This window comes from Monodelphis domestica, chromosome 3 (genome assembly GCF_027887165.1).
Source record: "Monodelphis domestica isolate mMonDom1 chromosome 3, mMonDom1.pri, whole genome shotgun sequence".
Taxonomy (NCBI): domain Eukaryota; kingdom Metazoa; phylum Chordata; class Mammalia; order Didelphimorphia; family Didelphidae; genus Monodelphis; species Monodelphis domestica.
Genome location: NC_077229.1, coordinates 12,729,362 through 12,751,954, shown reverse-complemented (window position 1 = coordinate 12,751,954; position 22,593 = coordinate 12,729,362). Strand labels below are relative to the sequence as shown.

The following is a 22,593-nucleotide window of genomic DNA, read 5'->3' as shown; positions in this document are numbered from 1 at the left end:
TTTCAGGATAAAGAAGCCAGAACAATTGATGTTATGTTCTTAATATAGAGTGTGGTACAAAGAAGTCCTGCATTTAACACATGTTAAACAGCCTCAACCTCGAGTCTCACACATGATCAAGTCAATGTGCTTTTTTGTGCAGAATATCCTCAATCCCCATAGGATTGGCTTGGTTTCTTATACCTTTTCTGCTCATTTGGCACTTTTCAGGTCAAATTCTGTGTTCCTGTGTGGTCCAATTTCTACTTGGATTAGACATAATCATCAAGAAAAGTCTCATAATATTTAAATAATGAGTGACAGGTTGCCATTGTTCAAAGTTTTTTAGGTATGTTTTTATATGTTAGGTAAATGGACATCTTAGGTTATACTGTTGCAAAAGGTAAAACAGATAAAACCTTTTCAATACTAGTGATGTGTTTCAAAGGCAAAAAGAAGAAAAATAAAATACTATATGACACATGTAGGAAGAAAACAAAAATATTAACATTGTGTGTATTTAACAATTACAGAGGTAAAATTGGGAGGCTAATTTTCAAAAAATAAGATTCATTTCCTCTTTGACTTACCATGATTCTCAGTGTGAGTACAAATAAAGTAGATAAAACGATGTGAGTGCAGATGAGGCAGATAAAGCAATAATACATGCAAGAAAATACAAAAAAAATAGAAAAGTTAAAAAATGTTACAAAAGGCACATCAGCTCAATACAGGTCACTAATACAGATTTTCTTCTTTGAGGTAGTATACATGTTGCCCTACAAGGCATTTTATGCAAATACAAAGATCAACCAAATAAAGTGCAACAAAATAGTACAAATACAGCAATAAAGAAGTCTTGTGTGAATCTTAAAATTTCTCAGACTCTACCTTGGAACATTATCTTAAGGTTATGGTTAAGGCTATTCTCCATTTTAAACAATGCAGCTACTTGGTCAGGAATGTATTGAGAACATAGCATTACTCCACCCATACTTAGGCATATCTTAAGGGAAGATAAAGTTGTAAAACTCCTTACTGAACAATGAAAAAGTCCCCAACCCATACTTATAGTGAGGCCAAGCCCTTAAGCTAGGTCAATTTTTAGATCTAATACAAAAGGGTGCTAAGTATCTATGAAGTTCAAATTAATCACTAAAAGGTCAGGCAACTTGCAAGGGACAACCTTAGCAAAGAGGTGTGAAATACTCAGAAGTTTTAGTCTACCCAGAAAAGGTGATAACAAGATGTGAATTAAGAAGGTGATAACAACATGTGAAATAAGAATGGTCAGTCCTTTGGAAAACGTCTACTGTGATTGGTAGATGTGAAAATTTAGGGGAGGTGACATAGGAGAAAATTCTCTTTAAAAGGAGGTCAGAGGTCTCTGGACTTAGTTCAGCTTAGGAAGCTAAATTGAGAGCTCTCTCAGTGGCTGAACTTAGTTGAGCTCAGGAGCTGAACTGGAGGGTCTCTCTGAACACTAGAATTTTGCTTGGAAAGAACTTGTGGTGAGTGATTAAAGACTGATGTAGTTTCTCTCTTAAAGAGAAAGTCCTAGGCCATTGGCCTAAGCCCTAGTCTTTTCCTTTTATTTCCTCTTACTCTGTCTCTCTCCCTTTCCTTAATTCCTTCATTTATATTAATTAAAATTTCCATAAAACCCAACTGAATTGGGTATTTCATATTTGGGAATTTTTCCCATGGTGACCACTATATTTTGATGTAAAATCAAGACACTAAAATTTATCTTTACAGTTTGGGCAATTCACTGTCTTGAAACCATATTTTCGTGGTCACAGTTTATGGCAACCACTCTTTTGTCTGTAACACTTATCACAATCAATAGTCAAATAAAATCAGTATGAGCATTCAATATCAACAGAAGGTACTCATTTTACATGGTTACAGTGAATCCATGAGTCTCTCTCTCCAATTTTTATGGCTGTTGCTAAAGTTAGTAGGACCTGGAATGGTGCATAATAAGCAAGTTCAGTCAATGTACACACTATTACCTGGGTTTAAATCATGAAGCAAGAAATCAATGGAGCCTGCTTGGACAGCAGCTCCAGAGTCATGGAGTTCTCACAATTTTGTTTGTAATTGTCTGATATATGTAGTTTGTATCCCCTCCTAACAATGAGGTATAGGTATAGGCAGGGGTAAATGGTTGTACCTGAATAAGTGGGTGTCCAAATAGCATCTCAAATGGTGAGATGTGTAAATCACCTCTGGGTCTGCTTCTGAGATAAAATAGGACCAGAGGAAGAATTTTGGGACACTTTAAATGAGTCTCCATGCACAAATTGCCAATCATGGTTTTAAGTTCCTTATTCATTCATTCTACTTGGCTGGAGCTCTGGGTGTGTGAAATTTAGAGTTATCCCCAAATATGAATAAATTTGAGATAAGACCAAATGATTAAAATGAGTTTTGTTATCCTAATCAATAGGTGCTGGTGAGCCTAAACAAGGAGTAATTTCTTTCAAAAGGACTTTGACAGCAAAAGCCTCTGTGGCATAAGCAGTAGGAAATGCTTCAGGCCACCTAGTCAGTTGATTGACTATGATGAGACAAAATTTGTACTGTCCAGCTTTTGACATAGAGATAAAGTCAATTTGTAGGTGCTCAAAAGGTGTGTGAGCAAGAGGACATCCACCAAAGGCTTTTCCTCTAAAGGCATGTTGATTAAAGGCCTGGCATATAGGACAAGCTGTATATACTTTGGAGGCAATTGTGTGGAAAGGAAACTAAAACAAGTTCTGGAGTGTCTGCCACTGTGTTTGAACAAGCAACAGTGGGAATATTTGAGAGAGAAGAAATTGACAAGACTGACAGTTGGTGGGGGAAGGGGCAACCGGGAGTGGCAGTTGGTCTTGTGACTAAGACTTCCTTCCTGACACGTGAAGTGGGAGGAGTTTTCCTTCCCAGTCTCTAGATAGAAGGACTCTATTTTCTTCAGCCTGAAGGGACAGGCCCAACCAGCTCTGAAGATCAAAACTTTTCTTGTTGCTTGCTGTCTACTGCTAAGATTTTGAAATTAAGAAAACTAGCATACATAAAGTATAGACAGGAATAAGACAGCCTGTGAGGCCTGGACTCAGATTCAAAGCTGAGAACAACTCAAAACTTATCTAGAGAAATCCCTCTTCCCTGATACCTCTCCAATCCAAACTGATTATTAAAATTTATCTTATTTGAATATCACAGTCTGATAAGTGGACTCACTTTTCAAGGGGAATAGAGGGAGCTGAACCTCAGTTCAGTCATTCAACTACCAACAGTCCTTTTCATACCCCTGCTGGGCGACCAAAGTCTGGGGAAATGCTTGTCCCTCAGGAGGGTCCATGTTTACCTGCTCTGGGACATCTTTGGCATCAATCCATAGAGAAGACATCCCTGCAGGCTATCAAAAGTGGTCTATTTCTCAGACACCCCATTTTGTTCAAAAATAGCCTCTTGGCAGGGGGCATCTCTCTCCTTTTGCCTCACTGGCAGCCATATTCCCTCTCTCCCTTCAACTCCTCCATTCCCTGCCACAAACCTTCTGTATCCCCTGTTCTTCATATCCACACATCTTTCCCTATAAATATTATAATTATAGTTATTCCAGGTGGTATCCATACTCTTTTAACAGAGATACAATGCCTTGGGTACCAAAATGACCATGTTTATGAATGGAGTGACAAATCTGGTTATAGAAAACTCTAGGGAGTAGGGTTTTGCCATCTGATGATACCCATATTCCATTAATCTGTTTTGCTTTAAATTTTTGCTTCCATTTTCCAACTTCCTTGTCATTATAGGAAAGAGATATATCCAAATCATCAGTAATTATCAGTGGCAAAATTAATTCATGGCCTTCTAAGGCTGCTAGTTTGGATGCAGTATCTGCTTGGTTATTTCCCCTGGAGACAGGGTCAGTGCCACCTGTATGGGCAGAGCAGTGAATGACAACTATGGCTTTGGGGAGCTGTATGGCAGAAAGAAGTACAGTAACAAGATTTGCATTGGCAATACATTTGATGTTAAGATGTTAAGAATCCCCTCCATATCTAGAGCATACCAACAGCGTGACATATGCCAAAGGTGCAGTGGGAGTCTGTGTAAATTGTGACTCTTTTATCCTTTGCAATGATACAGGCATATTTAAAATCTGTGAGTTCTACACCCTGCACACTTACATTTGAGGGTAAGGAAGCTGACCACAGAACATCAAATCCAGTAACTACTGCAGCTCCTATATAGTGCACACCATCCCTCTCATAAATGAAGAATCATCTATAAGTAATATTAAATCTGAATTATCCAAAGGGGTGCCCAGTAAATCAGTCCTGGGTTTATCAGCAATGGGCACTAAAGATGCACAATCGTGTAAAGGTTCTCCAGAATTTGGCAAATCAGGGAGCAAGGTTGCAGGATTAAGAACTCCATAGCATTTTAGTGATATGTTCAGTATTTAATAGGGTTATCTCATACCTAGTAATCATTCGGCTGGTAAATGCCTGTGTCCTATGTCTTAATAACAATGTCTCAACCTCATGTGGGCACATTATGTTCGGAGTCATCATCGCAATACCAGATCAGCAGATTTGGTTACCAATAAAGCTGTGGCAGCTACTCCTCCAAAGCATGGTGGTGCTCCAGCAGATACTATGTCAAGCTGGGCTGAATAATAGGCTATGGGGTGTTGAGCAGGTCCCAAAAGTTGAGTTAGAACACCTGTAGCTACCCCCTTTTTGTTCATGGACATATAAGGTAAATGGTTTATCATAATTTGGTATGCCTAGAGCAGGGGCAGACAGGATAACTTATTTCAAATTTGAAAGAGCTGTTAGGTGTTCTGCTTCCAGTTTAAGTGGTTCAGGGACCAAGTTCTTTGTGAGTGCTACAAGGAACTTAGTGATTTCCCCATAGCAATGGATCCACTGTCGACATAATGCTGTTGCTTCAAGAATCACCATCAATTGCTTTTTAGTGGTAGGAGCTTTTAATTATTAGATGTTTTTCAATAAGCTTGGAAGAAATTAAATGGGACCCCAGAATTAAAATGAAGCCTAAATATTGTACCTTGGGGAGACACCACTGAACTTTGGAGATCTTGTGGCCTCTCTTATGTAGCTCTAAAAGAAGGTACTTGTTATCCTCTTGGCATGCTTCAGTGTTTGGTGAAGCCTAGAGCAAATCATTCATATATTGAATTAAACAGCTGAATTTAAATTTTATGGCATCTGTATCAGCAGTTAAAAACAGTGTAAACAAAGTAGGGCTGTTCATGAAACCTTGAGGCAAATGAGCCCTGGTCACTTATGCCCCTTCCAGGTAAAAGCAAAAATGTGCCTGGAATTCGCATGTATAGTTATGGGGGGGGGGGGGAAGCTGAGCACAAGGCTACTACTGTGAAGTGTGTAGCTGTGCTAGGAATAGAAGAAAAAATAGTATTTATGTTGGAAACTACAGGGTGTCTCTTTATAACGTGATTGTTCATAGCTCTCAAATCCTGGACAAATCAATAGAGATGCTTGCCATCGGGCCCCAATTTTGGCTTCTTAACAGACAGGATGGGTGTATTGTATTCAGACTAAATTCAGTGAATTTAGGACAAGGGGTAATGCCATTAATTGCCTCTTTTGAAAGAGGGTACTGAGGAATGGAAGGAGGTGGGCTAGATTTTGTTTTAATTTGGATGAAAACAGCTGATTTAAGTAGACCAATGTTAGAAGATTATGTGGCCCAGAGAGACTCGGGTATATCAGTTGGGATCTCAAAAATATGAGTCTCCTTCAACTCATGAGTATCTGAAAGAAGTACAGGAAGCAAAGTTAAGGGTTCCTTGGGCAATTCCAGTGATATAGTGCCATCTGGAGAGAATTTATTATGGCCCTAATCTTGCATAAAAGATCTTTCCCCTGCAAATTTATAAGGGACCCAGGCATTAAGAGGAAAGAGTGTTCCACATGAAGGGGTTCTAAGAACATTATTCTAGGGGAAAACTTGGGAACCTTTAGTGGTGTCCCTGATACCCCCCACAATATTTATAGAGCCAATGGAACTGCAATCTGAATCAGGTATGCCCTTCAATACAAACCAGGAAGCTCCAGTGTACAAAAGACAAACATAATAGGTATTACCAACCTTTACTGTTACATGGGGCTCATCAGTATTGGGGGGAAATGGATAGGGACAACAGCCAGTAATATGTCAGGGTCTGGAAGATCAAAGGTTATATCCTCTGATTCCTGTGCCCCAACCCCCTCATATACCTTCATAATCCTTGGTAATTCCTTGGGCTCCCCACTGAGAGGCAATATCACCCTGGGTGGTTCAGGGACAAGCTCCACTGAAGATATACTACTGTGGGGTCTTTTGGTATGAGTTGTCAGGTGCCTGATTTATATTCCTAGAATTATTATCAGTCCTAAAGTTACAATTCTTGAAATTGTCACTATAATTATTATTTTTATAATTGTTTCTTTGATAATTTTTTCCAGTGGATATTGTTTTTCATTGTTTGGAACAAATTCCTACAGTTCATCATTATGTGGCCATTCCTCTAACAGAAGGAACAGGTAAGGGACTGATAGATTCTTGGAGAGAGGCTAGTGCCATTAGTTTAGCATCCTGCCCTTTGTCTTGTTCATCAATCCTATCCTTTAAAGATTTGATTTCTTTTTGCAAGGTTTCTATGAGATTATTAGTCTCTTCTTGTTTTTCTTCTTGGTCTTTAGAGACATAAACAGCAGTATTCCTCAACTCTTTAAGGCCATTGTGGGAATGTGTTTTAAAATAATCCTGGATCACCCTGAAAGTTATTGACAAAGTGTCGCTTTATTTCCTTAATAATTTTGTCTTTAGAAATATCAAGGTCTAACTACTGACCCCTAAGCTTATCCATGAATTGTGAAGGTGTTTCATCATAGGGTTGTTGAAGACTTTCAAATTTGGATCATGCTTCTGTATCTTTGGAACATTCTCTCATCGCTGTTATAATGGCCTCCCTAAAATGATGTAATTGCAAAAATTCCTCAGGGCTATTATAATCCCATTCAAGATCCTGAGCTGGCCAGTGTGCTGCATTATGCCCTGGGACCTTGTTAACATGAGACATGATCTTGTTTTTCTCATGTTCTGTTAGAAAAGCATTGAGCAAATTTTCAACATCTTTATAAGATGGGTCATATTGATAAAATGTTAGCCATCTTTTTTTGGTTACTACTATAGGTTCAGACTCAAAATGAGGAATATGGTATTTTAATTCTCTAATATATTGAGGAGTGAAAGGTATTTGGTATCTTTGGGTTACCACATCCCCATTGTGTCCTATTTCAGGCACATCCCATAAGGGGAAAATGTATTCATAGGAATTATTCAATGGCTGTGGTTTCTTAGAAGTTGACTTTGGAGATACTGAGTCAACATGGATAGGAACAGATATGGTAGGATGGTTGAGATTTCCTAAGGGCTGGGATTGGTTATGGGGTGGGTGTTATACTTAAAATTAAGATATCTACCAGTTATCATTTTTCATAAAGTTTATTAATAATCGAGATAGAAAAGGTAGATTAGCATAGATTTAAAGTTTTTTCTTTACTCTAAATTTAACCACGTGCAGCCTATTCTCCAGGAATCTCTCTCTCTCCCTCACCTGACTCCCCCAATGAAAGTTCCATGCCAAAGACCCAGATGGTCTCTGCCCATGCCTTTTTATTTTCATTCATGGACACAGCACTGGAATGTGAAGAATTTTGATGAAACAGGTTGGCAACCCAGGAGGGGGAGGGAATGAAATCCCCTTGACATAGTGGGAGAAGGGACATGAGAGGATGGTGGATTAGATGAAGGATCAGGTGAGGTAAGATTAGCCAGTATAAACCTTAAAATTAAATCTCAATAACTAAAATATTATATTTTAAGAGATTTATTAATGATCATTAGAAATCAAGGAATAAAGAAGATACAAAATAATACCATGTGCCCATGGCTGATCAGTCAGTTCAAACACCCACCTTACTACCACCAAGCTCAGGACAGGAAGTAAAGAGGCAGGACCCTTCATGTCCTTGCCTAATATACCCTGTATACAGGAAGTACATAACAACAAGAAGTCAGTGGGCTCCTGGGAAATGTAGTTCTTTTTTTAGGGTAACATTTCCAATTGTACACCAGGAGTTGCAGAGAATGAGAGAGAAGGGTCTGTACTTGATATATAGGAGAAGGGTATCTTGGGAGAAATAGGATTGTCCTCTCTTAGTGGTTCATGAACAGGTTTGAAAAACTCAGACTTGTTTTGGATGGGATCAGCATAAAAAGTATTTGAAATTGTCCAATTGAATTTGCCTGTCACCCTGCATTTCTGCTTTAATCTTTTGTATAGTAGCATTTTTTTATCTTAATACTAAAGATCAGAAAAACAAAATGTGCTAGGAACATAAGGTGAAGGAGGTAATACAGAACATTGAAGGTCCCAAATTGGGGGGGGGGGGGAACTACAGAAGATTTTCGTGCAAAGTAGCATTTATGCTGCTTTGCATTTTGATTAAAAATGTATATTTTTATTATTATTATTACAAGTGGTAATAGGGCAAGGGGAGTGGTATTTAGCTTATCTTATTTTTATCTTTTATGATTTTGTTGGATTTTTATTCTTAAAGAGAAGGGAGAAATTATTTATGTGTTGCTGCCCACTAGTGGCAGCAAACAGCCACTACACCTACACCAGAAAAAAAAGGAGAAAGAAAAAGGAAAAAAGAACAATATTTTTTAAATAGTGCTCAATAGTGACCCCTAGTGGCCAAAAGTTAGCACTACAATAGGGAAGGATTAGGGACATGGTTAGGGGTAGGTTTCAGAGTAATGGGTGTATTTAGGGTCTGCAAGAAACTTAAATGGAGGATATGACTACAAAATTGGGCAGGGTCTGAGGTTGAGGTTTTTTCCAAAAGCAAAATGGCTGCAGAAGAGAGACAGAAGTAAAGCAGGGTGAGACAAAGCAGAGAGGGGACTAGGAGGTAGGCTGGGGTGGGTGAAAGAGGACCAGGACCCTCCCTGCCAAGGCAGAGAGCCTGGCAGACTTTAGAAGATAACCAGCTGCCCAGAAGGGAAAGGGGACTGCCCTTCATGCTGGGCTGAGAATGGGGGAGGGAGTCTTTCACTTACCAGCTGGCACTGAGGTAGACAAGGCAACAGGAAAGCAGCAAAATGAGGACCAGTACTGGAAGAAACCTCAGCAGCTTCGGCTGGAGCCAGGCCAGGGTGGAAAATGCTCACAGCTGCTGGAGGCAGCAGTTCCCTGCAGTATTGAGGGACTGAGCCTCAGCTGAACTTATCCAGTGGCAGCCAAGGTTTGAAAACTCTCAACAGAGGAGATCTTTTAAAATTCTCAGTTCAAATCCCCCCATAAGTTGCCAAATGTAATGATTAAAATTAATATCCTATACTCCAAGTATTATATTTAACACTATTTATTAAATTCAATCTGAAGCAAAGGTAAATTGAAAGCTATAGAAACTGAGCAATCTGCTCCCTGCCTCCATGTGGATCCAGCCAGGGCCAGCAAGCCAAAGACAGAGAGAGAATTTGGCCAACTGAAACTCCAACCTCAATCAATGTAATGACACACATACCCTAAAAGGCAAAGGAAATTAGGGGAATTGTAGTCATTAATCCACAAGACAGTCACTGCCCTCAAGGAGTTTACATTATAATGGATGAATACTACTTATAAGGGGTTTTAGAACACAGAAGGAGGAGAAGACTGAAAGAAGTTTCATGGAGATCTGATTCCTGCCCAGAGATGGCAAAAGGTTGTCCTATAAAAAATGTTGGAGGCATAAGGGGAAACCAAGTTCTCCCTTATGTGGGGAAAATCAGTGAAGGGGGTCATTTTCAACACTTGAAACAACCGACAATCCAGAGTAACTTCCCCTGTGAAGTTGACTCAAATCCAGACCAAGAACATGACTATCAAGTGGCTTTGGATATACCCATTGGATGGTTTTATGACAAGAGTAATATTTCTTTGTTTTGGCCTCCATTACTATATTGCCAATGCAAGACTTGGCCTTGCTTACCATGGTACTGATAATGTCTATAAATTATTATGTTCCCTAGGTGTACAAGTAGTCCTTAACAATCTTGTATCTCTCCTATCAGTTGTTCTTAGTGCTAATTTTCTAGAACAAAGCCTTCTAGTTTTCCAGGTCTCTGTTTTCCAGGAATGACCAACAAAGGCTCAGTTTGTTAATAATTAAGACCTGTAGATTCTTAATAGTCATTACCAGTTTCTAGTCTTATTTATTAAATCAATAATTTTTTGACTTTCAACTTTATTAATATCTCCTTTGATTTTTTTGTATCTCTAGTCTTCATCTGAGGATTTTTAATTTGTTCACTTTCTAGTTTTTTTAATTTGTATGCCCAATTCATTGACCTCTGCCCTTTTTAATTTGTTAATATATGAACTCAAGGATATAACTTTCCCCATTAGTACTACTTTGGCTGCATCCCATAAGTTTTGAAAGGACTTCTCATCACTGTCATTTTCTTCAATGAAGTTATTAATTGTTTCTACAATTGGTTCCTTAACTAACCGGTTTTGGAGAATCATATTGTTTAATTTCCAATTAATTTTTTATTTATCTCTCCATGTACCCTTACTAATTATTATTTTCATTGCATTGTGATCTGAGAAGGTTGCATTTATTATTTCTACTCTTTTGCACTTATTTGCAATGTTTTTATGCCCTAATACATGGTCAATTTTTGTGAATGTACCATGTGCTGCTGAAAAGAAAGTATATTACTTTTTGTCCCTATTTATTTTTCTCCACATGTCTACTAACTCTAATTTTTCTAAGATTTCATTTACTTCTCTTACCTCTTTCTTATTTATTTTTTGGTTTGATTTATCTAGTTCAGATAGAAGAAGGTTCAGGTATCCCACTAATATAATTTTTCTATCTATTTCATCCTTGAGCTACACTAGTTTCTCCTTTAGAAATTTGGATGCTATGTCATTTGGTGCATACATGTTGAGTACAGATATTTCCTCAATGTCTATACTGCCTTTTATCAGGATGTAATTACCTTCCCTATCTCTTTTAACTAGATTTATTTTTACTTTGACTTTGTTAGATATCATGATTGTGACTCCTGCCTTCTTTTTATCAGTTGATGCCCAATAGATTTGGCTCCATCCTCTTACTTTCACCCTATGCGTATCTATGTTCCTCATGTGTGTTTCTTGTAGACAGCATATGGTAGGTGTTAAGATTAAAATTAGTTTCTCTGCTAGAAGTATTATATTTTATGAGATTTCTTAAAGATTAAGAATTTAAGAAAATACAAGTAAGAAAGCACGTGCCTAGAAGGGCCAAAAGGCCCATTCAATTTCATTTACATCATGAGAGACACATCTGCTTGGAAGCAGAAGTAGGAAGAGAGCTCAGTAGGCTTTTACAGCCAGTTAAATAGAAATTTTGATCCCACTCAGGTGGGAATTCAGGTGAGACTAGAGGGCATCCTGAGAACTAGAGGAAGGACTTCTGGGGATTGAAGTCCGGGGTTCAAATCTCCATTTTTACATAGGATTTGGGATTCTAATCCACTCTTCTATTCGCTTGTGTTTTATCGGTGAGTTCATTCCATTTACATTCAGAGTTATGATTACTAGCTATGTATTTCCCAGCACTTTGATTTCTACTCCTAATCCTGCCTTTTCTTCTTTCACTATTTCCTTCTACACCAATGTTTGTTTTTAATAAGTCCCCCTAGTTCCCACCCTTATTTTACTTCCCTTTCTACCCCTCCCTTTTTATTCCCCCCTTATTTTCCCTGTAGTCTTTCTAAAATTACCCCCACCCTCACCCTCCCTTGTACTGCTTCCCTCCCCACCAGTCCTTTTATTACCCTTCTACTCCCCTATAGGGCGCAAATCTATTATCTGCTCCAGTGGATTGGATTGTTCTTCCCTCCTTGAGTCAATTTCAAAGCATGTAAGAGTTGAGTATGTCCTATCTCCAACCTCTTTACCCTTCCAGTGTATTGATGTTCTCCCCCCTCCCACCATGAGCTTCTTTGTGACATATGACATATGAATTTACCGCCATTTGTTTCTTTTCCCATTTCGCATGCATATATCTATATACCTATTTATGTCTGTCCTTTCATCCTATACAGTTTGTCACTGTTCCTTCTAAGTGTAATTCTTCTAGATGCCCAGGTAATAACAACAGTTTTTAAGAGTTACCAATGACCACTTTTCTGATAGGGATGCATATCATTTTAACTTATTGAGTCTCTTAAATTTTTTTGTTTTGTTTTTCTTTTCCCCCCTCTTTTTTAAATTACCTTTCGATGATTCTTGTGAGTTCTGTGCTTGGACATCAAATTTTCTGTTCAGGTCTGGTCTTTTCTTTGCAAATTTTTGGAATTCTTCTATTTTGTTGAATAACCATACTTTCCCCTGTAACAATATAGTCGGTTTTGATGGGTAGTTGATTCTTGGTTGTAGACCTAGCCCTTGCTTTCCAGAATATCATATTCCATGCCTTTTGGTCCTTCAGTGTGGATGCAGCCAGATCTTGTGTTATTCTCACTGTGGTTCCATGGTATCTGAATGACTTTTCTTGGTAACTTGCAATATCTTTTCTTTGGTCTGATAGTTCTTGAATTTGCTAAAACATTCCTGGGTCTTGTCAGTTGGGGATTAAGTACAGGAAGTGATCTGTGGATTCTTTCAATCTCCACTTTTCCCTCTTGTTCTAGAATATTGGGGCAGTTTTCTTGAAGGATTTCCTGTAGTATTGTGTCCAGGCTTTTTCTTTTGTCATGGTCTTCTGGTAGATCAATGATTCTTAAATTGTCTCTCCTTGAATGATTTTCTAAGTCCTCTGTTTTGTGAATGAGACGCTTCATATTTTCCTCATTTTTTTTTCATTCTTTTGGTTTTGTTTTATAGTGTCCTGCTGCCTTGTGAGGTCTCTTAATTCTAGTTGTTGTATTCTGGTTCTTAAATACTGGATTTCATCCCTGGCTTTTTGGTCATCCTTCTCTTTCTGGTCTGATTTTCTATGGAGGTCATCTTTCATCCTCTTTACCTCATCTTTCATCTCCTTTGCCTCCTCTTTCATCTTCTTTGCCTCATCTTTCATCTCCTTTGCCTCATTTTCCAGCTGATTAATTTTGGCTTTCAAGGCACTGTTTTCGGTTTCCAGATGACTTACCTTGCTGTTAAAGTTGTCTTGAGCCTCTCTTAAGTGTGTTTTGAATTGCATTTTGAGTTCTTCCAAAGCCTGTATCCAATTCGCTGGGATTTCTAATTTATCATTTGCTGATCCCTTCCCCTCTGTTCCATTCGCTGTATAGAAGCTATCTATTGTAATTTCTTTTTTCTTTTTTTGTTGTTTGCTCATATACACCCCTTCTTTGCTCCCCCTATTTGTCTGTGTTCTTGCTCCTCTCATTTTTTTGTTTTGGGGGCTTCTGTCAGTCTCCCCTCTTGGAGTTTAGACAGAAGATCTCTCAGTGCAGTCTCTAGGGGAGGGTTATTGGGGGGGTTGAGCTTCCCTGTCCTCTGGAGGCTTTTGATTGGATTAAAGTCCAGCTGGCAATGAGGGAGGGGGTGTGGATCGTAGACTTCTCTGAGTTCTGAAGACTTTTGATGGGATTAAGTTCAGCTTAGTTGGGCTGGGTGTGCTCTGAGGCCAATACCTCCTGTAAGGCTGGAGCAAATATGGAGGATCTCCACAGTTCTGATCAGGCTGCCAGCTCTATGTTCCCTCTCTAGCTCCTTCCCTGCCATCTGTGTTCAACACTGTGAGCTTGGCACAGCCCTGCCCGCAAGGTACACCCTCCAGACCAGCACCTTTGACCACCCAGAAGATCCCACTGCCACTGGAGTCTGTAACAAGGGAATCACTTTAAAAGACTGATATATATTAATTCAAGGTCGCCAAGGAATTCAGCTATGTAATTCCTAAATGAAAAACTCAAGTCAGCCGTCAGCCTTTTTTGGAGTTTAATTACAATAGGAGCAAGAAAGGAATTAGAGATAGAGAGAGAGAAAAAGGGAGAGAAGGGAATAGGGCTTAAATACCCCTTCTGTTTAGGCTGGGCCAAAAGGCCCAAGCCCTTAGATAGCTGGGGCAAAGAAAAGAGATCAGTCCCTATCACTCACGTGACCAAAATGGAGAAACAATCTCAGAGGCCCCCACCTTCAGCTTCCTTCAGCGCAAGCTTCTCCGAGTCCACCGCAATCACCCCGACCAAACTCCTCAACCCCCCAAGTCTCCAGACCCTCCTATCTTTAAGGAAACCATCCAAGTTCCTCCTCTCAGTTCTCCCATCTACCAATCACTGTTCATCAATTTCCCTGTGCCAATGGAGGCTCTAGATTAACCCAGGACCGCCCAGAGGTTTCTGGCTTTTGCACATGTCTGTTGAAGGTCATATTTTCAAATGATTAAATCTTTGATCTAGGCTGCAGCCCTTACTCAATCCTGTTAGGACTGAATAGGGTGGAGATTTATTCCAAGTATCTCCATTGTATCAATTCTAAAATCAATCATGATTCAAAGAAATTCCTGTTCTATGCTTAAGCATAGGTCAAAGTCCTTTCCATTGTTCAGCAAAAGGTTTCTGTCCTAAAGTAATCTGAAGAAGGGAAGAGAAGGAACCTCCCATGCCAATGGGGTTCCCATTCCAATAGACTATCAGTAAGAAATTTTCCAAGTATGAAATATCCCAATGGTGAAATTTCCAACATTTATAAGTCTAAGGAATTTTGAGGTTTACAAGTCTCAGCACTCTAGGTGGGGAGGGGGAGGGACCCTGGGATCTTCCTTCTGCCTCCTCCTTAAACCCAAGTGTGCTCAGATTCCAGTTTGGGGGGGGGGCATACCTTTTGAATTGAGTCCAGCAAGAGAGTTCCTTGGTTCTGTCTTGTTAGTGCAAAAGTTTTAGAGGACATTTGACTTTTGATTTCTTTTTCAAAGTTTAACCAAAGGATGGTAGAATTTTTCTCTGTGCCAAAACCACAAATCCTACCTCATTGAACAATAACAGAGGAAGAACAGAAAATAAAAGGAAGCTTATTGCAGCATTAAAAAGTTTACTAATGATTAAAATTGCAAATATTTTGTTTTTTTTAGAAAATTAAGATATATATACTTATTTGTCAGAGCCAAAAAAAGGTTTAAAGGGAAATAAGAGAATCCTGGGGAATTTAAAAAGTGACAGAACATAGAATAAATATATAAAAGCATTTATCAGGAAGATTCAGAAGAGGTGAGAATGATCATCTGCCAAGGAATGTATTATGTATCACATAATCTTTTTCCTTGAACCAGAAGACAGTCAACTGACTGACTCCTTCTCCTCAGCTATCACAAAATAAAATTCTCCAGAAACTGTTTTGTTTTATTATAGGTTTTTTTTTCCTACAATTCAGACTTATTAAGACTCATATATAATGGAATTATTATGCGCAGAGTTCCTGCTATATAACCTCGGGTTTCTGCAAAGGGAATTGATACAGGAGAAAGCACAAAACTCAAACCTGGCTCTCAGAAGATATATATATATATATATATATATATATATATATATATATATATTGGCAGTAGTATAGTTTGCCAAAATTCCATAAAGAAAATAGAATTCCACTTCTCTTGGATACTTCCAGTTCAGCAAAACTGAGCTGTAAAAACAAAACAGGCCTTTCACTATCACCTGGATAAAAGTAGAATACTCTAGATCAGTGGAAATTAGCAATCATTCCATAAAGACATATAAATCTCACACAACTTGTGTAATAATTGTATCTTGGATATACTTTTTTCCTAATAAAATCAGATCAACTAAGCCCTCAGTTTCAGGCTCTGTCTCAGGCTGGTCTAGTCAGCTTTGGTAGGGTTTTCTATCCTGTACAGCTCTGATTATAACGAAGATGAAACTAGCACTAAGCAGAGCTAAAGAGATCCTCAATTCACTCGCCTACATGAGTGAGGAGACCCTTTACCATATTTTCCACTAGTGGGTTAAATGGCAGGAAGATAACAATTTCCCTGAAGAAGGAGGTCCCAGGACTCCCTAAAGATTGTGCTTACTTGTTTTCAGAATGGCAAATATGGAGAGGAAAGATGTGAGCTTTAGTTCCTGTAGAGAGGGAAGATTTCTCTTTGCCTAAACACTAAACAATAATAACTGCCCAAAATTTAAAAAAGCACAGCACTCAATATCTTCTACTGCTTCAGAATTAACCCAATTCCAGAAGACATTAGTTCAACTTTCACTGTTTAAGTTTCTCCATGAAGTCAGGACAAGGAAGGATATAGGATAAAAAACCTCTGCCTATTCAGGACTAATAATCCTTTGTATGGACCCTTTGGAAGGAAAGTGGAGGAGAGAGTTTTCCCCTTTTCAACTTTGTAAACTAATTAGACACCAGAAAAATGACAAGAATTTTTTTTTTAAATCAGAGACAAGAGGTGGTGGAGAGTGTCCATTGTCTTATGTTGGATGGACCTACCTTTCTGCTTCATGTATAAGGATGTATTTTTGATTTAGAATAATCTACAAAGTAACTGAAACACAGAAGAACAATCAAATGTAATTGACTTTGCTACTAAGAGCAATGCAATGATACAGGACAGTACTGAGGGACTTGTAAGAAAGAATGCTATCCACATCTAGAGAAAAAACAGATGGAGAAGAAATGCAAAAGAAAACATTATTCATAACTTGTTTATGTGGGTATATAATTTGGGGTTTGGTTTTAAAACAAACAGACCCTTTCCCCCACCCCCATCATAGAAGACTGAAATCTAGTTGACAAATCATGTTTCATTCTCTAGAGATGACATTTTTAAAAAGTTATAGTTCAAGTGTTAAATCTATAGCTATATATAATATTTTCTTGTTTTGACTCATTTTAATGTTCATTATTCAATGTAGTTCTTTCCACCTTTTTTTTAAAGTAGCCTATTTTAAAAAGCCTATTATCTTATTGTTTTCTATAGTGCAGTAGTATTCCATCACAGTCATCTATATATGATTTGTTTTTCTCTTCTTCAATTGATGGTTATCTTCTCAATTTCCAGTTCTTTGCCAGCACAAAGAGAGTTTCTATGAATATATTGAAATATATATGTTCCTTTCCTTTTTGCTTCATCTTTTTTTAAAACAGTCAAGTAATAGTATGGCTAGGTCCAAGGGTAGACACAATATAACTCTTTAATTCCAAAGTGCTTTCCAAAATAGTTGGATCAATTCACATCTCTACCAACAGTATATGAGTGTTTCCATTTTTTTCACATTCCCTCCAACATTTGTCATTTTGTATATTGTAATTTTAGCCAATCTCATGGATATAAGAGAATACCTAAGAACTGTTTTGGTTTTCATTTCTCTAACCAGTAGTGATTTAGAACATTTTTAAATTTACCTATATATGGCTTTTATTTCTTCATCTGAAAATTGTCCCTATCTTTTGCCCATTTATCAAATGGGGAATAGCTCTTATTCTTGTCAATTTGACAAGCCTTTATATATTTTGGATATGAGAAATATATCTGAGAATCTGTCTACAAATTTTTCCCTAATTTCATGTTTTCCTTCTAATTTGGCAATATCCATCTTATTTGTACAAAAAACATTTCAATTTAATGTACTCAAAATAATATACTTTGAATCTTATAATGCTCTCCATTTCTTGTTGACTCATAAATTCCTCTGCTAACCATAAATCTGATGGGTAATATGATCCTTGTTCTTCTAATTTGCTTATTTTATCTCCTTTTATGTCCAGATCATGTCACAATTTTTATCTCATCTTAGTAAATTGGTCTATGCTGAATTACTTTCCAGATGTTGCAACAATTTTTAACCAGTCATTCATTTCCTATCTCAAAAACCTGTATCTATGCTTTTATCAAATACAAGGTTACTACAATCTCATTCTACTTTCTGTTTTTGTCTCTCTTCTTCCACTGATTTACCTTTCCATTTCTTAGGCAATACCAAATACTTTTGATAATTACTTTTATAATACAAGTTGAAATCTAGTACTTCTAGACCTCTTTCCTTTATACTTTCTTCATTAATTATTTTATTTTCTTGATCTGTTGTTCTTCAAAAAAATTTGGTTATTTTTTCAAGCAAATAAGATATTTTTTGATAATTTAATTGGATGATATTAAATAAGAAGATTAATTTAAGTAGGATCACCATTTTAATTATATCTGCTCTCCCCATTCATGAACAAGTAATATTTCTCCACATTTTTAGATCTGATTTTGTTTGTATAAATAGTGTTTTGTAAATATGCTTATTAGTTTTTTATTTTGTTTTTGCAGGTATACTTCTAGGTATTTTTCTCTATTGCTGATTATTTTAAATGGAGTATCTCTTTCCATCTCTTCTTGCAGGAGTTTATTAACAGTATATAAAAATGTTGATGATTTATGAGGGTTGACTTTATAACCTACATTTTTAGAAAAATTTGTGATCATTTTGACCATTTTGTTGAATCACTAATATTTTACACAAATACCATTGTCATCTGTAGAGGTAATTTTTATTATCTCTTTTCCCATTCTGATTTCTTTTTCTTTTTCTTTTTTCTCTTAATGCTATTGATAGCATTTTAATAATAATATAATAGTAATAATAAATAAATTTAATAAATAATATTTTAAAATTAATAATTAAAATAGTTTAATTGTTTATTAAATAATAATCATTATATTAAACAATAATCATTTTATTAATTAGTAATAAATAATTAATATAATACTATATTAAATAATAAATAAAATTAAAATAAATAAAATTAATAGTAATATTATTATAATAATGACTTTAATAATATGTGTGACAATGGGCATCATTGTTTCACTCCTAATCTTATTCAAAAGGCTTTAGCTTATCACTATTACAAATAATACTTGCTGATGATTTTAGGTAAATGCTTGATATAATTTTAAGGAAAAATACACTTATACCTATGCATTCCAGTATTTTAATGAGAATGAGTGCTATCTTTTGTCAAAGGCTTTTTCTGAAACTACTGATATGATCATATGATTTTTTATTATAATTCATACATATGATGTTTAGGAAATCCTGGCATAAATCTTCAGATCAAACTTAGTTTATATTCAAAATCACCTAGGTCTTTAGTTAAGGGACTAAAAATTAGGAAGAGATTGTTCAGGGTCCCAGGCACTCAGCAATAGGTTGAAACAATGAAAAAAAAATTTTCTTGCAATTTCCATGATTGGGAACAGTTTTCTCACAAAACAGAAATTGTACTAGGCCCACAATTGAACAGAAATGGAATCGACCCAGCCCCAGAATTGAGACACAAGATGATATTTGTGTAGTTCACTAAATTCCAAAAAATCCCTGTCACTAGATAAAAGATGATGATCAATAAAGAAGATATATTGAAAGCAATTTAATAGAATGAGTTGTGGATAAGAAACCAAAGATCCCAGAGTTCAACTATTAAGTTGTGGCTCAGTCAGCATGTGAAGTAATTCTTAAACATAATTGATACTTGGTAGGAGGGATAGGAAAGATTCATCATAACTCTTTTTCTCCCATTCCCTCACCCGCCCAAGGGAAGCACTAAAACCTTGAAACATTCTGAAAATCTATTATTTCCAGATTTTACACGTTTCTCTGGAAGCAGTGTCTACCATAATTAGTAGCAACATCCACAAACAGCAAAAGTCATTGTATTCTGGGGAATTTTTATGAATAGAATCTGAGAAAATAGCCAGAAAGAATGTGAAACATATTAAATAGGATTTGAAAACATAAAAACGGACACAAATGGCAATGCTAGATTAATGTGGGTTATTCTTCAAGCCTAATATTCACAGAACTGGAAGCATAAGTCCTTGTTACAGAAAAATCTTGCCTCTGGAATCTTGTTTATTCTGGATCTGTTCCAGGGTATTCCTGTCTGGGCACAAGAGGATCACATAACATTTGGGAATAAAGATGCAGCCCAGTAACCCAGCACTGGAGGCCAAGATGGAGAAGATCTCCACCACCACCATGGCTTTCCCTTTGGCGCTCTGGTATGTGGGCAGAAAGGAGGCCCAGACACTACAAAACACCAGCATGCTGAAAGTGATGAACTTGGCTTCATTGAAGGTGTCAGGCAGGTTCCTGGCCAGGAAAGCCACAGTAAAGCTTCCCAGGGCCAGAAAGCCCATGTAGCCCAGGACACAGTAAAATACAAAGTCAGAGCCTTCATTGCATCTAAGAATTATGTGACCATATTGAGAGTGTGTGTCTGCCTCTGGAAAAGGGGGAGAGATAACCAACCAAAGAGCACAGAAAATCACTTGAATCCCTGAGCAGATGAGAACAACATAGATGGACACTCTAGGATGCATGAACATGCGGATCCTGCTCCCTGGCCTGATACCCTTGAAAGCCAGAACCACTATTATAGTTTTGGCTAAAATGGAGGAAACAGCCACTGTGAAGACAACTCCAAATACTGTTTGTCGGAGGAGACAGGTGGCAGGGGTAGGATGGCCAATGAAGAGCAGGGAGCAGAGGAAACAGAAGATAAGAGAGATGAGGAGAGTATAGCTGAGAGTCCTGTTATTGGCTTTCACTATGGGAGTGTCTTGGAACTTCACAAAGACCCACAGAATCAGAGCTGTCAGAAATGAGAGGGAGATAGCTATGAAGGCCAAAGTCATCCCCAAAGGTTCTTGCACATTCAGGAAGGTGACAACCTTGGGGAGGCAGCGATCTCTCTGCTTATTTGGATATTCATCCTCTGGGCACTTCATACAATGCTCTGCATCTGTAGAAGACAGAAAAGAGATCAACACTCAATATTTATATTCCTGGAAATATTCTTATACCCAGGTTAGGAAATAATCATGATAGCTGCAACAGTTCCTTCAGTCTCTATCGATACAAAATCCCCTTCCCTCTTTTCTAAGAGGCAATGTCACTGGTAACCAACAAGCATGGCAGCCAAGCTTAGACCCACTTTTTTTCTTTTCTAAACCTCCACCTCAAAATCCTGACCTTGAAATACAGTTTATAATTTATCTCATCTCAGACTCTCATTTTAATTTCACGAATTTTAAATATGATCTCAAATCATTTTTACTCAGCCTCTGACCTTATTCTGATTGACTAAGCACCTGAAGAATTGTTAGTGACAAAAGATGGGAGACCTGAGTAGGCAGCATAATCTACTGAAATAGTCACTTAAAATCTCTAGAACTCAATTTCCTCTTTGACAAAAAGACAGAGTTGTATTTGATGATTTCTAAGATCTCTTTCTATTCTAAAGAATTCTAACTTTTAAAAATGGACACAAATGATTGCATAAAATGATTACTCAGTTGTTTCAGTCATATCCAACACTTTGAGACCTCATTTGGGAGTTTCTTGGCAAAGACAAGTTTGACATTTCCTCCTCCAGATCATTTTTTAGATGAGGACCTGAGGTGAAGAGAGTTAAGTGATTTGTCAAGATCATACAGCTAGTAAATGCCTGAGAACAAATTTGAACTCAGTAAGATAATTCTTCTTTGTTCCAAGCCCAATTCTCCATCTGGGGTACCATCATGGGTATCTAGGTAAATGTCTTCTGAATATAGTAGAATTTGAAGAGTTTCATTGACATTTTTATTGTATATATTGGTGGGAAATCCAGTTGGTCTACATATAACATGATTTTTGGCCATTTATGTTTTTAAAAAGGGAAAGTTTTCTGAATATATGAAAAATCTATAAGTATTTATTGAATTTGTGTTCCCAGAAAAAAAAATAAAGGTCAAAATGAAAATTAATGGTTTCCATAAATAGTGATTTGGGAACAAAAATGACCATTTATCTTATTGCAAACCAAAAAATTATTTACCATGTCCAAATAATAATAGGAACATGAAGATTTTGTTTTCCAGAAGGAAAAATTTCCTTCCTTGAATATCTATGCTCAAGAAATATTTCTACATTATTATTTTATTTTCAATTTTATCTTTTCAAAGATTTAAATTTTTATTATACTTGGTAACCACTAAAACCAACAAAATGCATTTAGTTGAAAATGCATTAAAATTATGTGTAAAACTATAAACTCCACAATGCTCACAATTTACACAATTTTAGTACTGATTTGAGACATGGGAGGCAATGGCACAAGATCATCCTTCACTGCATGAAAGGGATTGTTGTGCTTTGTGAGGAAAGCCAAATTGGAATAGTTCAAAAGAAAGTCAAGATCCACAAACTTAGAGACATCTCCACTCCAAATGTTCATGTCAGCTTTTAGTGTTCAACCTGCGCCATTCCCTCCTCCAGCTCATTTTATAGATGAGGACCCAAGGTAAATAGAGTTAAATGATTTACCAAGATCATACAAACAGTAGATGTCTGAGACTGAATTTGAAATTGGGAAAATGATTCTTCCTTATTCTAAGTCCAGTGCTCCATCCACAACACCACCATGAGCATCTAGGTAAATGGCTTCTGAATACAGTAGCACTATACATTGACCTTGAAATAGTTGTATCATTTTGGTGCTCTTTGAGTACTGTATCAAAGAAAGGTAGCAATTGCAAATGATTGGCA

The 22,593-nt window shown here is 37.1% G+C and overlaps 1 protein-coding gene across 2 annotated transcripts in view; it reads right to left on the bottom strand.

Annotated features, from left to right (window-relative positions):
* Positions 1-19,845: 19,845 nt before the first annotated feature.
* The window catches only part of VN2R554 (vomeronasal 2 receptor 554), a 34,855-nt gene continuing 32,107 nt past the window's right edge, over positions 19,846-22,593 (bottom strand). Inside the window, exon 6 of one of the 2 annotated variants that reach the window (XM_016431267.2) lies at positions 19,846-20,809. In XM_016431267.2, coding sequence (XP_016286753.1) covers positions 19,887-20,809 — 923 coding nt within the window. In that variant the 3' untranslated portion in view covers positions 19,846-19,886. The remainder of the gene's footprint in view (positions 20,810-22,593) is intronic. The other variant, NM_001099564.1, reaches the window with a different exon arrangement.